Consider the following 15960-nt stretch of genomic DNA (forward strand, 5'->3'; position numbering starts at 1 on the left):
AAATAAACTCTTCATTTAATGACTGTGGTATCCTTGTTGCCCTCTTTTATTTCCCGTGCTACCTGTAGTGCCTGCTTGCTCATGGTAAGCCACTGGGCTTTATTTCGTTTAATAGTTAATTCTCGCGATGGCAGCATCTTGCGGCCCGTCGCGATTTCCTTCCCCCGTCGTCTCTCTTTCCTCTTGATCCCCATTTCTTTATCCCATTGTTTCGCTTTCGCGCGGTTATAGCGGCACGTATCGTATGTATTTTACTCCGCCTTTTGTTTTTTGTTCTTTTTTTTGTGACTTGTTTTTCTGTGACTGGTGTTTGTGTGACTGGTGTTTGTTCTCCCCCTTTTGTTTTTTTTGTTTTTAACCTGTTTATTGTTTAAGTGTAGTTTTCAGAGTGTTTGTTAGGAATAATTGTTTGTGGTGTCTTTCGTTGGATTAGTTCCAGTTTTTCAATCAACGGTAAGTTTTATTGAGTCATTCTTATCATTTATTAATTTAAATTTTATATTTAAAGTATAAGGTATTTCTTCTTTGTCTTTCTTGTTTGTTTCTTAATATATATATCTTTTTTTTGATTTTATTATAGCTTGTTCTTGTAGTTTACTGCTGAGTATCGTTCTTTTTGATAAGTCGTCTCTCGCGTGTCAAATTTCCCGCGGTATTTGCGAGGTTGCCGTGTTCAACCTTTTTGTAATTTAAATTTTGTCTTTACCACATAAAAAAATTCTTTTGTTTTGGTATATTTAATAAAATATTAATAACATTGTTACTTAGAACATTGGTAAATTAGCATCGATATTAACTTTATTAATATATCGACATTGATTGATCATTAGGGTGGATCGAAAAATAAAGAATTCAAAAAATTCAATTTGGGTAGTAAAAAAGTTATATATTGACATTGAAAACTTTAGAATATTTTTGGGGGATGACAGAGATTACGATCTTCAGCTCCGGCAATGTAAATGAAGTTTTAAATTTTGTAGAAAATTTGTTTTCAAGATTGATATCAAAAAAGTTTCATTTCAATTGAAGTTCGGGTTGTTTCTAAAATGTTATTTTATTCATCTTGTTGTGAAATTTTTTTTAACGGATATTAAAAGTCGATTTCTTCAGCTCCGGCAAAAGCTCGGAAGTTGCAGAAATTGTTTATCATCTTATTTAATATACATAAAGTAAATTAATTACAGTTGAATTCTACAAATTTGACTCTTCTGATATGTTGCTCTTCCCCTATTCTAGTTGCCTCTCCTTATATAAAAATTATGAAGTGAAGAAATCTCATACTTGCATTGCGCATGCGTCACACACACACATATACGTACATCCAATATGATCCTAATTATTTTCGCGCATCGGCTTCTCCTTAAGGCGCATTCAGACCTTCGACTGCCTGCACAGGCAGCCTCCCACCACCCTGAAAACGTACAAGAGTAAGAGAGACAGAGAATCAGTAGATTCAAATTTGAATTTTCTGTCTCTCTTACTCTTGTACGTTTTCAGCGTGGTGGGAGGCTGCCTGTGCAGGCAGTCGAAGGTCTGAATGCGCCTTAAGGAGAAGCCGATGCGCGAATAAAATTAGGATCATATTGGATGTACGTATATGTGTGTGTGTGACGCATGCGCAATGCAAGTATGAGATTTCTTCACTTTATAATTTTTATATAAGGAGAGGCAACTAGAATAGGGGAAGAGCAACATATCAGAAGAGTCAAATTTGTAGAATTCAACTGTAATTAATTTACTTTATGTATATTAAATAAGATGATAAACAATTTCTGCAACTTCCGAGCTTTTGCCGGAGCTGAAGAAATCGACTTTTAATATCCGTTAAAAAAAATTTTACAACAAGATGAATAAAATAACATTTTAGAAACTACCCGAACTTCAATTGAAATGAAACTTTTTTGATATCAATCTTGAAAACAAATTTTCTACAAAATTTAAAACTTCATTTACATTGCCGGAGCTGAAGATCGTAATCTCTGTCATCCCCCAAAAATTTTCTAAAGTTTTCAATGTCAATATATAACTTTTTTACTACCCAAATTGAATTTTTTGAATTCTTTATTTTTCGATCCACCCTATTGATCATGACTAAAAAAAAATTTTAATTTACACAATTTCAAAAAAAAAAATAACAAAAATTCTTCAAATACAATTGTTTACAAGAATTTCCCACGGTGTATTTGTTCCAGAATAAAAAAAAATCTCTCTTTCTTTTTTTGTTTTTTTTTTATTATTCATTATTTTTTTAAATTAAAATGATTATTCCATTGAAAATAATTAAATTTATTATTATTGTAACGCAGTTTTTAATCAAGGAATATTTTAAGCAATATTCCATAATAAAAAAAAATTTTAAATACCTAAAAATGTGTTTATCCTTTGAAATTAATTATTTATACAATATTATAATACTTTAAATATATAACTACGTTCTACTATCCTAGGGAAATTATCTTGTTAATTTTTTTCTACTTTATAACCGTAAAAAAAATTTTTATTACTATTGTTGATAATAAACTTGATAAACTTGATAATATTCATAACTCTTTTAAATATTTTATGAATTGGGTTCCCAAAAAAAATAAAACATATATCCCCTAAAATAAAGAAAAATTAATAATGATATTTCATATAAGGCATTGTTTCTATACTGCTGGAGAGGGTCCTCGCTGAACGCGTTGAGTGTAAGCTCCCCGCGCGTCCCTTGACATTGTGCGAGAGAGAAAGAACTACGCACTGCAATTCCCCGTTCTCTCTCTCTCTCTCTCTGATACACTTTACTCGCGACCTTGTATGTTCTCTGTTTTCTCATTTGACTTTCTCAGTTACTCTTATGCCTGTTGTATGTATGACTTTGTGTTATTTCTTTTACATTTCTTAACATCGTTTAAGAGTGATTATAGTACATTTCCTTTTTGTTAACTTTAATAGAGTTTTGAATGTCATTTATTAACTAATACATCTAAATAATTAATTAATCCCTCTATATAAAAAAAATGAATTACCCCTATGGAAAATTATTTAATAATTAAAAGAATACCCATTTTATGTTAAACTTATAAATTCCTATTTCCCAAAAAAAAAATTTTTTTTTTATTTTTAGTATGATGAGTTCCCCTACTACGTGCTCTAGCGATTTAGAGTTCGTTTCCCTCACCCGTCGTGAGGACATTGTTTGGCCCGAAGTGGCCCTTAATTCTTCTGACAGCGAAGTCAGTGATGCCTCTACTTTGCCACTAAACGATATCACCCGTAAGTGCTTTAAACTACCCTTAATACTATAAAAAAAATGTTTTGCATACCCCTTTTTTTTATTATATTTTATTTATTTTATTTCATTTTTTTTAATAATAAAAAAAAATTTTCTTTCTAGTCGCCCAAAGTGACATACCGGACACTCCTGCTTGCCCTGATCCTGTGTTTGAGGCGTATTTTGACGCCCATGCTCGACCTTACAGCCCAGGTTAGTAGCCTCCCCCAAAAAAAATACATTTTGATAAACCTATATTTTACCCCGTCCTTAATTTCTATTGTCTAAAAAAAAATTTTTTCTTTTATTTCCCTAGCCCCCCACTCTACTGGTGTTGGATCCGTTGAATCTTGCTCGAAACGAGACAGCTCCGCCCAGACTAACTCTTATTTTCCGGAGGGTTTTCCTTTAGAAGGTATTAGGTTATTTTTTTTTTTTTATTATTCCTATTGATTTTACCCCATTTGAACCAATCATTTATTAGTGTAAGTATGTACAAGTTGTAATTTCTTTACTTTCCCTTCTCTCTTTTTTTTATAGGCAACTTTTATAATATACCAGCCCATAGTTCTGCCACTCATTTGCTGAACAGCGATCTCCCCCTTCGTCCCTATGGTCAGTATATAATTAAAGTATATTTATAATAAAGCAGTTTTTTTTTTTTTTTTTATGAAGTATTAATTTTTTTTTTTTTTTTAGTACCTCCGGCGGCTGACGAACAAGTGGTCCTGCAGCTGATCGCTCGGCGTAGACTTTTAGCAGACGGTTCCATCCGAATGGAATATCGGTGGGCTGGTCCCAATTTTTATTAAGTAAGTTTACCCTTATCTATTTCTAATTCTCCCTGTTTTTTTTTTTTTTTTTTTTATTTTAAAGTAAGTATATATTACAACCGTAATGTTTTCTTATGAATGTAATTCTAATAATGTGCTGATTTTATTATTGTATATATGCTAAAATTGCTACTGTGGTGACCGTGCCCCAAATTCCTATCATTGTTGGGGAATATGTCTCATTGAGTTTTTGGTTCGACACACGTTGGCTTTGTTCTTCGAATTCTTTCTCTAATAATTTCAGTTTTTCGTCCGAATCCGACTTTTTCCATGAGAAGAATTTGTTGTCGTTTTCTACTACTACGACCTTTCGACCTACATCTTTCAGTATCAACGATACATTTTCTAACTTTAATTCGAGTTTGGGTTTATAAAGATATCTATACGGATTCTCTTTAATTTGAAGACTCGGCAATTCTATAGTATCTAACTTAAGAATACATTCTCTCGCCACATGTACAATCCCTATACCTGCCAAAGTGTAAGCTTCGGCTTCTCTCTGTGGGCAATTTAAATACACTATTTCCGAATGGATAAGAGAGTATAACCAACTACCTGTTGTAATCAGTGGTTCCCAAAGTGGTTGTTGATTTTTAGTGAATCTGATGTCACAAATTTTTAGGGTTTCGTTGTTTGGATTTCTTCTAAGTTCTGCCTCACAACCAGGTACCGACAGAATATCGTAAACTCCGTGCATGTGATAACATATGTATTTATTTTCTATCTGCTTGCAGTTTTTAAGTTGTTCCTCATTTAGATAAAAATAATACCTTTCATCCCCTGTAATTGCTAGATATTTTGCGTATGCTGATATATAAGCCCTGGTTCCATTTTCTCCTGATTCTTGTAAAACCGGCACTTCATGCATCTTATATAATGTGTAAATTCTTTCCTCCACTAGCGGAATATCTAGAGTTATAATTAAATTTTTCTCGTTAGTATGTATGTTGGTTTGTGAGATCTTATCCACATTTGAAAATGTTATGTCATCTATCGGTACCGGGAAGTCTACCCCCTTTAAACATTTCTTTGCTTCTGTTGCTATGACTACTAGTTGTTCGTCGGTTAACAATTTGGGTGACAATTTCCCTTCTTTAGCCTTATACAATATATCGAGTGTTTCACTAAGACCGTGTTCATAAATCCCTATTTCGCGGTTCCAATTCTCCATGGTGTTTCTAATATTGTTCAAATACATTTCGTGATTCAATTCATTTTTAAACTGTAATATCTCATCCTCAAACGCCTTTAAAATTTCTTTGACTTCTTGAGATTGATTGCGTTGTTTTTCAGCTATGTCATACATTTTGTGTAGTTCCGCCCTGACTACATGCGTCTGCTCACCCATTAAGTGAGAGAGATTCCTTTGAGCTTCATTAAGTTCTAACATAACCGCTTTATAGTTTTCTCCTTCTTCGTTGGTTAAGACTCCAATCGTGGGTCCTATTAGTTTTCCTAGTATCCCCATTAATGGTGCACGTCTTTTGTTAATTCTGTTACTTAGAAATTCTTGTTTTGTTGACTCCGACTGTTTTAGGGCTTTGATAACCCTTTGTACTTCTTTCCAGTGCAATTTAGCTATCTCCAACCTATTTTTCAAGCCTTCCGTGTCCGCGAAGTGATGACAATTACTGCCCAATATTTTCCTACATGGCTCGTTAGATCCTATTACGTGTTTTTCGAAAATTGGTAGTTGGTTTAAAAAGTCTTCCATGTCTAAAACAATGGCTGTTCTCCAAAACCCGGTGGTTCTTAGTACTGTGGATATTCTTTCATAGTAAATGCCTGAACTTTTGTTCATTGATATTATAGTGATGCCTGAATTTTGTCCTCTGACTGCTAATAAGATCCCTGTTAGAAATAGCGCTATCCCCTTCATTTTCGGCTGTGATTCTGCAACCAAAATTTTAAACTAACTTTAAGTTAAATTTGCTAATCTATTGGGTTTGGGCAACAACCGTCTTTCTATTCTATAGCTAGTTTAGCTAAACTATCGGCTTCTTCGTTGCCTTTAATTCCACTATGCCCTGGTTCATAAATTAGTTCTACTTTAATCCCGGTTATATTGTCGCTTAGTTTGCTAAATATTTCTTTACTAACTACAGTTTTCCTTCTATTAGTTTTCCACCCATTTTTCTGCCATTTTGGTAACCAACTCAGGTAACCATCTATCACAAATTTAGAGTCGGTGTGTATCCTGACTTTGCGTAACCCTTTTTTCTTTAATATGCTAATTGTTTTCACGATAGCTTCTATTTCTGCTCCATTATTGGTCTGTTTTATCTTCGCTTTTTCACTGACATTAAGAGGATGTTGTTTATTGAACCATATTCCTATACCCGCTCTTGCTGATTCTTTGCCGTTAGCTTTACAAGCCCCGTCGGTAAAAACATGTATGAAACCTTCCCTATCTTCTAGAAATCCTGCTTCGTTTTCTAGTCATAAGTACGCCTTTTTGACTTGGTCTTTGTGTTTTCTAAACCTTTTTCCTTCAGCATCGCATAGAATTAAATTGCTATTCTCAGTGATGGAAATAACTTCGTAGGGTCCATGATAATAAGGTTCAAATTTTCCTGCTCTGACCTCTTCTTTTACATCTACTACATCACCTACTTTTATATCCAACGGTCTAGCTTGTTGGTCATAAACCTCCTTTGATTTGATTTTAGCGTCTATTATATTTTTTGCCGCTATCCTCCTGATTTCAATAAGCCGCGTAACCAATTCTTGCAAATAGGATTCGTACGTTGCTAACTTCTCTTCTGTGGGAAAAGATGTGGGAATCCTTGCCTTTTTCCCAAATACTACCTCATAAGCTGTGAATTTAGTCGCATTATGTACTGAGGTATTGTATGCTAACATTGCAAAGGGTAATAAGCGATCCCAATCGTCGTTTGAATTAGCGTAATGCCTAATGTATTCTGCTAATACGGCATGGCTTCTCTCTAGGGCACCATTCGTTTGTGGATGATAAGCAGTAGTGGTTATTTGTGACACTTTAAAAAGTTTGGCTAATCTTCTCATTAAATTGCTAGTGAACATTCTACCCCTATCTGTTAGGATGGTTTTAGGTGCTCCATAAATTGAAAATAAATGCGTTGCTAGAGCGTGAGCTATTGTCGTCGCACTTATGTCTGGGACGGGTACAAATATGCAATATTTGCTTAACTGGTCTTGCATAGTCAATACGTGACAGTTTCCATCCGCCGTAGTGGGTAATTTTCCTACCGTATCTAGGCACACTTTGTCGAACGCTTCTAGGGGTGTATCAGTTATGAGCATTGGTTCTCTATTTTTTGTTCGTATTATCTTTCTTTGCGCGCAACTTCTACATTTTCGGATATATTCAGTAATATCTTGTTTTAATCCTGGCCATGTAAATTTTTCTCTGATTCGCTGGTAAGTTTTATTTACCCCTTTATGACCTGCTATTAAACTGTCATGGTATTCTGATATTATTTTCTCGCGATATTCCTTTGTGGGAACGTTTATTTTTCCGTAACATAACTTGATTTCGATTTCACTGCTGAGAAATGTTGTTACTAACTTTTCTATACCTTTTTCACCCCATTCATCCAATAAGTCACCATAGCGCGACACCCTGAATCGTTTTATTCCCTCTTTGATTAAAATGCCTTTAAGATTGTGCAAAGCGAAATCTAAATCCTCTTCGTTTATTTTTTGATCGCATTTTTCTGTTATAATTACGGTGAAAGTCCTATATTTCCCTTTTGGCGTAATTACAACCTGTCCTATTCTCGGTTTGTTACTTTTTATTTCCTGCAAATCTATTCTTCCTGTCGCTATCAATAACTTAATCGTTGGTGTAGATGGCTCTGCATCTGCTGACATAAAATGAACATAATTGTCCCTATTATTCGTTAATGGTCCTCTATCATAGGTTAGAACATTCAGCCTATCTAGTTTAATTTCCTTTTCATCTTGTTTCGTATTTTGAAAAGGAGGTTTACGAACGTCAATGTAGGGCATCGCTAAGTTTATCCCAGGTTTGCACCTTATCTCATTTTTATCAGGCACCCTTTTTTCTTCGTTCGTTATTATTTTACGTGGAACTACCCCTTTTTGCCTAGGCTCTATTTCTAAATCGTCTAACTCTAATTCTTCCCGAATCGGGTTAGGTACATAGGGGGTTGATTGAGCATTAGGTCTCGCCCTTGGGATGGGGGTGTCGAAAGTGACTGTTTTCTTACTACTTATAGCGTCTTTTACCGAATCTCTAGTTTCTTTTTCTGAATTTCTATTCTCCGTTATGCTTTTGTCTGGTTGATTTATTTGTTCTGAGATTTCCTGTAAGTCCGCTATAATCTCATCTATTGATCTAATTTCGTCCTGATCTATTTCTTCTTCATTTTCTATTTCTTCTTCATTTTCTATTTCTTTCGCCTGTTCCTCCACGAATTCATCATCCCAAAAATATGATTGATGACCGGCCATTGATAAATCGAAACGCTTGATTGATTCTCTAATACTATCTGCTATTTCTTGGTTGGGCCTTGGTGTATTATTCACTGTTTCGCACATCGTTATATCCTCTTCATTTTCTTCTTCTGATGTATCTACGGGTGGACTTAAATATACCTCGATTTCGTCGCTCCTGATAGGTTGTATAACTCTATTAGTGTTATCGCTATCGCTTGATTCGTCATCAGTATCCTCTGCATTCGTGTCATTTAAAGACGGTAACATACTATGGCTTTTCGCAAAATCGGTACGTCTTCTGCCTCTACTCTAGTTTCTGATTCCGTATATGATTCACTACTTTCTGAGACGAGTGTGTCATAAATAGTTTTTGAGTTTTTTTTCGTAACGACTACCGGCTCGGTTTTAGTTCTCGGCCTTAATCTTGACGCGATGGGTGTAAAATTCACAGGCTGCAATGCTTCTTTAGTTTTGGTTTTTCCCGGTGGTCTACCCCTTTTAGGTTTATTCTCTGTTACTGTGCCTTGCTCCATATCTACATTTGTGTCAGATTTAGCCCTATTTCTAAAATAATTTGGTGCTCCTTTTTCTGTCTGTCCTTTACCCGTTTTTCCCGTCGAAGGACCCGCTTTATTTTTCTCTAGCAAATTGTTTAAAACTTCACTAGCTTGCTTTTTATTACAATTAGCTGCACTACTAACACCGTCCGACAAAATTCAAATTTTTTTTTCACACACAAAAAAATCAATAATTTTCAGAAACTAGGACCAAAAAAAAGATACCCGTGTCTGGCCGTTTTGCTAGATCAGGTCATTTTTTGCTTTTAGGGGTAAAAACAACCCTTAAATGAAAGGTGATAGGAAATCTTGTACAAAAAAATAATTTTTTATGAAACCTGGTATCTCGGGGTTTTCCGGGTCGCTGATTACGAATCTGATGTCAGATTTTCAAAATTCAAAATGGCGGATTCAATATAGCGGTCGAAATTTATAAAAGTTCATCGAATTCACTTGAAACTTGTTACTTGAAGGTTTTTGGGGTCGCTGATAACGAATATGATGTCAGATTTTAATAATTCAAAACGTCGGATCCAATATGGCGGTCGAAATTTATAAATGTTATTATGTTATTATTATTATCTTATTATCAGCGACCCCAAAAACCCCTAGACATCAAGTTTTATAAAAAATAATTAATATTTATAAATTTCGACCGCCATATTGGATGCGCCATTTTGAATTATTAAAATCTGACATCATATTCGATATCAGCGACCCCAAAAACCTTCAAGTAACAAGTTTCAAGTGAATTCGATGAACTTTTATAAATTTTGACCGCTATATTGAATCCACCATTTTGAATTTTGAAAATCTGACATCAAATTCGTAATCAGCTACCCCAAAAACCCATAAGTAACAACTTTCAAATGAATTGGTGGATTTTTATAAATTTCGACCGCCATATTGGATCCGCCATTTTGAATTTTGAAAATCTGACATCAGATTCGTAATCAGCGACCCGGAAAACCCTGAGATACCAGGTTTCATAAAAAATTTTTTTTTTGTACAAGATTTCCTATCACCTTTCATTTAAGGGTTGTTTTTACCCCTTAAAGCAAAAAATGACCTGATCTAGCAAAACGGCCAGACACGGGTATCTTTTTTTTGGTCCTAGTTTCTGAAAATCATTGATTTTTTTGTGTGTGAAAATCGTGTCGGACGGTGTAATAGGTAACACATGAATAGTTTCCGAATTTTCTTCTATTTCGTCACTTGAATTATCGCTAGACACCACGCTATCGCTAATTTCCTGAACGCTGGTCGTAGATTCTTCTTCTTGTGAATCTGACTTTTCTTCTTTTGGATTCTCCGATAATCCTCTTAACCAACGGTTTATTTTTCCCGGTTTACATTCGAAATCATAATGGTAATCCTGCAATCGCAATAACCATTTTGTCATGCGCGATGTCGGTTTCCTAGCCTCGTTTATGATTTTTAACGGCTCGTGATCACACGCTAGTATGAATTTCCTTCCATATAAATAGGGCCTAAAATTTTCCAACGCGTAAATTACAGCTAAACATTCTTTTTCCGTTGGATCATAATTTTTTTCCGCCCCCAATAAAGTCCTAGAAAAAAATGCAATTGGCAAATCCATGCCATCTTTTTCCTGTGTGATTACTGCACTAATAGCATGTTCACATGCGTCCGTAGTAACTTTAAAAATTTTTGAGAAGTCCGGGTGTTGCAAAATTGGATTTCTACACAACTCCTTTTTTAACGCACGTAGACTTTTCCTTTCTTCTGAGTCCCATTTAAAAATTTTGTCCTTTTTCAATAATTCATACAGAGGTTTCGCGATTTTAGCGTAGTTAGCTATAAATTTCCGATAGTAACCGGTGATACCTAAAAACTCACGTATCATTTTTTGAGTTTTTGGTGCTGGAAAATCCTTTATGGCTTCTATTTTCTTTGGGTCAGCTTTTATTCCGTCCTCCCCTACTAAATGTCCTAAGTAAGCTACTTCTTTGCGCAGAAACTCGCATTTCTCCGGTTGTAGGGCTAATTTAGCATTTCTTAATCTCTCTAATAAACGTATAATGGTTTTATCATGCTTCTCTAACGTGGCCGAGAATACTATGATGTCATCCAAGTAAACAAACAATTCTGGTCCTTGTAAACCCGTCAAGACGTTATCCATTAGTCTTTCAAAAGTGGGAGCCGCATTTTTGATACCCATGGGCATTCTTTTGTATTGGTAGTGTACCCTGCCCGATGAAAACGCTGTCTTGTGTTGATCTTCTTCTGCCGTACCTATTTGATGATACCCCATAGCTAAGTCGAAAACGGAGAAGTATTTAGCGCCCCCTAGCCTCTCTAAGATTGTACAAATCAGGGGCATTGGATAGCTGTCTCCCTCCATTTTATCGTTTAGCGCGCGAAAATCGATAACTAATCTATATTTTTTATTTCCCTCTTTGTCTGCCCTTTTTGGTACTATTAAGACGGGTGAATTGTAACTTGAATTTGAGTTTACGATCAAATCATCTCCGTACATTTTTGCTAGAAGTTTGGCTCCGGCCTCCTCATATTCAGGGGGTTGTCTATACTGCCTACATTTTATTGGTTTATCGTCTGACAGTGGAATGTAATGTTTCACTAAAGGCGTGACTGGCAATTTGTCGCCAGGTACTAGAAACCTATCTTGTCCTAAATCTATCCATTTTTTTACATAACTCAATTCTTCTTCATTCAAACCCTCCAAATTCATTTTGTCAAGAATTGCCTTAACCCTTTGTTCCTTAACTTCTTGTTGGTCATCTTGTTGATTGCTAAAAATTTCTTCTTCATCTACATAATCAAACGGATAAAGCTGTTGAGGGAGTATAGCTACTTCGATTTATTTTTCCGTAGTATTAATTGCCATAATTTTGCATTTTCCTTTTTTTTGTTTTACCAAAGCTTCGCCTAACATTAACCCGGCTGGGGCTTCTATTCTCGGTAAATATCCCTCTTTAAGATCTTGATTGGTTACTGGAATGTCTATTATTTGCCTAGTTCTAGCCTTGATTCTAAACAGACGCGGTACTGGTTTAACCTCTTTCCTCAAACTATGTCTAGCTTCATGTGATTCCTGATCTATGAATGGAATGGGTTGTACCGGTCTCGATGCAGTTATTAGTGAATTATAAAAAAAGTTAATATTGGCCCTTTCTTCTCTTAAATATGGCCTTCCTATAATGCCGTCTGTTCTGACCCCAAAATTTGGTTTTACTACATGAAAAGTGTATTGTTTGTCAAATATGGTAATATCAACCGTACCTAAAGTATAAACCCTTGTTTTTGACACTCCTGTCATGTATGACGCTTCGGAGGTTTTGACCGGTGCATCCGGGCTTAAAGCATCTGATTTTATAATATTTATGTCCGCCCCCGAGTCTACAAAGAAACTAGCTTTTCCTCCTACCAAATAATTTCCCGGTAATTTTACTGCGGGCGATTCTGTTACCGTTTCGCTTATTTTGAAAATGACGGGTTTTCCTGGAAACGTACCGCTGTTGGACGCATTGCGTTGTTCGAGCTCGTCGTTGCGTCTTCCCGACGAGCTAGCTCCCAGTTTAAAGGACGGTTAGTGTTATCCCTTTCTACTGAAATTGCTCTACTATTTTGATACATGTTTCTTTCTCCATTTCTATAATCGGTTGGGTATCTATTTTCCCAGCTTTCCCTAGTTCTGATGTTGCTATAACGATTGTCTTGTGAATATCTGCTAGGACTTTGGTGCCTATTTCCCCAATTATTGCTATTCGCGTTAGGGTTATAAAGTCTAGGGTCGTCATAGTCATTGCTGCGTCCCGTATTGTCTACATGGGATTCTCCATAAATATTTTTCCCATAGTTCCTATCGTAACTTCTATCGTTTCTTGTCTCGATTATCTCTCGCACCATTTTGCCTTCCCCTAGGCTGGGGCCCTCCCCCCTGATTTTCGTTGTTATAATTAGTGATGTATGACACATAACCCCCGTTAATAGGTTTCATTTTTCTATCCTGCGCAGACTTCGCACATCTATAAGCTTCTTCTAAATTCCTAGGGGCGCGTGCGTCAACCGCATTGATGATTTCATCAGGCAAGGCCCCAACAAATGTTTTTAACGCCGTTTGCTTTACTACATTCATGGTTGCTGTCTCTATATTAGCGTCGAAACTAGCGCGTAAGGCTGCACTTGCCCCGCTAAGTAGTCTCAACAACCTGTCATAAAGGTCGGCTAGGTTCTCGTTCCTATACATTTTTAAATTCATGATTTCCCCATAATATACTTCAAACGGTTGCCCGGGCGCGAATCTTTCTTTCAATAAATCTATTATATCCGTAAGTCTGGCAAATTGTTTATTGTCGGTGCAGTCCCTTGCTGCTCCTGACAATTTTCCTAGCACCGAGGCGATTAAAGTTCCTTCATATTCAGGAGGGAAAGTTAAAGCTGCCATTACTATATCCTGTATAAAATCTTTAACCGACATGTTCCTTCCATCGAAAACCCTTATCTGTTGTAGGGCAGTTTGTATATTTAAAGTATCCGCAATAGATCGGGCAGCGGCAAAGCCAGCATCTTCTTCGCCGTTTGCGATAAATGGTCGCTGAAGAGGTAACCCAGAATGGAAACCTAAATCTGTCCTATCTCTATACAGTTCTGCTACACTTGATGCATTTAAATATTCACGTCTATTGTCCGCGAAAGGGTTATCAGCGTGTCCATGGTTGTCGCCACCATTACCGGATTGACGGCGTTCCCCGTTTCGTTCCTGGTCCGTCATGGTTTTTTTTCTTGTTTAGGACGCAGGGATCAAAAACAAATAAAATAAATTCGTTATTTTTTTTTTTTTTAAATTATTCAGTCGATATTCCGAAGCTTTGGTAATAGGCACTAATTAACGGGTGAGACAACCAACCTACACTGCCCGCTTGTTTCCAACCTATCACTGCTACTTCAATGTTCTCTGTAGTAGGGTAGATTGGCTCAATGACCTCGAAGTATGTTTCGTAACCTTCTACCTCTACGATAATTCCACCTAACACTCTAAATTGTTCCTCAAATAAATTTACAACAGTAACGTCCGAAGGCCAATATTGAGTGGATAAAAGTTCCGCGGAAATAAAATTTTCTTTTGTCTCTGAAGTAATAATAATTTCTGCTGATCCACTAACTATGTCTTCACTGTGTAATACTCTGCTATACGATTCATGCACGTAAGACGGTACCAATTCATTGAACAATAAGAACGCCATTAAAAAAAAACTTTACTGGTTGAATTTATTAAAAAAAAAGAATAAAAACAAAACTCCTCATAGTTACACAAAAAAAAATGTAATATATATTTTTATTTTCTCTAAATACTCATATGACTATATAACACGACACGGTTTCTTCTTTCATATTCTTTATACTCTTTACCGCAATTGAAAGGGAAAGTCGCCTTCACACGTCTACTGCTGTTCGATTAATACAGCAATTATATGTCATCTCTTCTAATTCTCAAATCTAATCGCTCAATAAAATTTAATAATTCGCTTCTATTAACGCAAATAAAATTCTTTTATAGACTCATTGTAACTTGTATCTTTTTCCTTTATTATTATCTTAATTCTTTCACCTATATATTCTGCCGATTCAGCACTCTGGCCGCGACTCGGTTCTCTTAGTGTTTCGTAATATGACGAACACACTAACCCCGTAAACCACCTAGCTACTGTAGGTCATTGAATTCGCAACAAATAAATAACTCGATTTAATTACTCCGACACGTTCAACTTTCGCAACGATTGCGCTAATGAACTATAACTATTTTCTGAACGCGTATCTTTGATTTTTTCTTTTTCCACGAATAATTGTCTTTTTACCGCATCGAATTTTTTTGGACTAATATTTCTTCTCGATAAGATTTGTTCTTGAATTTTACTCTGTTTTTCGGATTTACTCTCGTGCTCGTATTTCGAAAAATTAAACATTTAGATTTTTTTTTTAATTCAACAACAAAAATTTAAATTCGCGTTTTGTACTTTTCGTACTTTAATCCTCTCACTTGCCCTAGTGGCTACACACTTCCGGCAAGGTTAAGTCGAGGAATTTTTCCCGAATTTTTGGAGAAACCAGAGCTTGCCGAATGCAAGGGTAGTTACTGTGTCTCGGTTCGACGTTAGCGAACCAAACAAAAATAAACAAAAATTCTACTCGCGCACTTGACAAAAATCCAAAAAAAAAATATTTCTCTCTGAAAATTAAAACATCAAAACATAGACACAATAAATAAATTTTTCATTTCAATAATTGTTCATAGTGTATAAATTCAATTTCATCATTTTTTTATCATTTAAATTCTCAGTGTTTAATGTGTATTTGTAATTGTGTTTTTAAAACATCTACATTTTTAGAAGGAAAATTTATTTTTTCACTCTTTACTGATTTCTCAATTTTTTCTCTTTTTCAAACCATTTTCTCAAAAATATGAGCGACAAATCCCACCGCTGCCACCATTTTGTTAAAGACGGATGTTGATTAACAAAAAAATAAAATAAAGTAAAATAAATTTTGAAGAAAAATAATAAGATTAGAAACAACACTAACTTTTATTATTAACAACCCGCTTATTCGGTAAGCGTAATTGCTCTTCGCTACACAAGATAGAAAAAGGGTAGTGGACTGTTGCTTAGAGTGTTATCTATTCAACACCCCCGGGTAGACGGTATTTCGTTGAAAATGTTCACAAAGAAAGAAATGAGATAACACAAATAAAGGTGATTAAATAAATTGAGAATTGAATTGACATAAAATAAGGTAACATTTATTCATACAACCCCCAATAGAAAATACATTCAAAACCCCAATTGATCTTTAATATAAAAAAAGATTACAATGGAAAATACTGCTACGTTAAGCT

At 35.4% G+C, this 15960-nt stretch overlaps 1 protein-coding gene across 2 annotated transcripts in view; it reads left to right on the forward strand.

Moving 5' to 3' along the window:
- Window positions 1-319: 319 nt before the first annotated feature.
- The window catches only part of LOC127286077 (uncharacterized), a 78845-nt gene continuing 63204 nt past the window's right edge, over window positions 320-15960 (forward strand). The window contains exons 1-6 of one of the 2 annotated variants that reach the window (XM_051312368.1): window positions 320-453; window positions 3107-3255; window positions 3377-3466; window positions 3570-3668; window positions 3794-3868; window positions 3953-4065. In XM_051312368.1, coding sequence (XP_051168325.1) covers window positions 3108-3255; window positions 3377-3466; window positions 3570-3668; window positions 3794-3868; window positions 3953-4065 — 525 coding nt within the window. In that variant the 5' untranslated portion in view covers window positions 320-453; window position 3107. Of the gene's footprint in view, window positions 454-3106; window positions 3256-3376; window positions 3467-3569; window positions 3669-3793; window positions 3869-3952; window positions 4571-15960 lie in introns of those variants that run through there. The other variant, XM_051312369.1, reaches the window with a different exon arrangement.

Source organism: Leptopilina boulardi, unplaced genomic scaffold (genome assembly GCF_019393585.1).
Source record: "Leptopilina boulardi isolate dan_hultmark-lab unplaced genomic scaffold, ZJU_Lbou_2.1 LbouV2_347, whole genome shotgun sequence".
Classification (NCBI taxonomy): Eukaryota; Metazoa; Arthropoda; class Insecta; order Hymenoptera; family Figitidae; genus Leptopilina; species Leptopilina boulardi.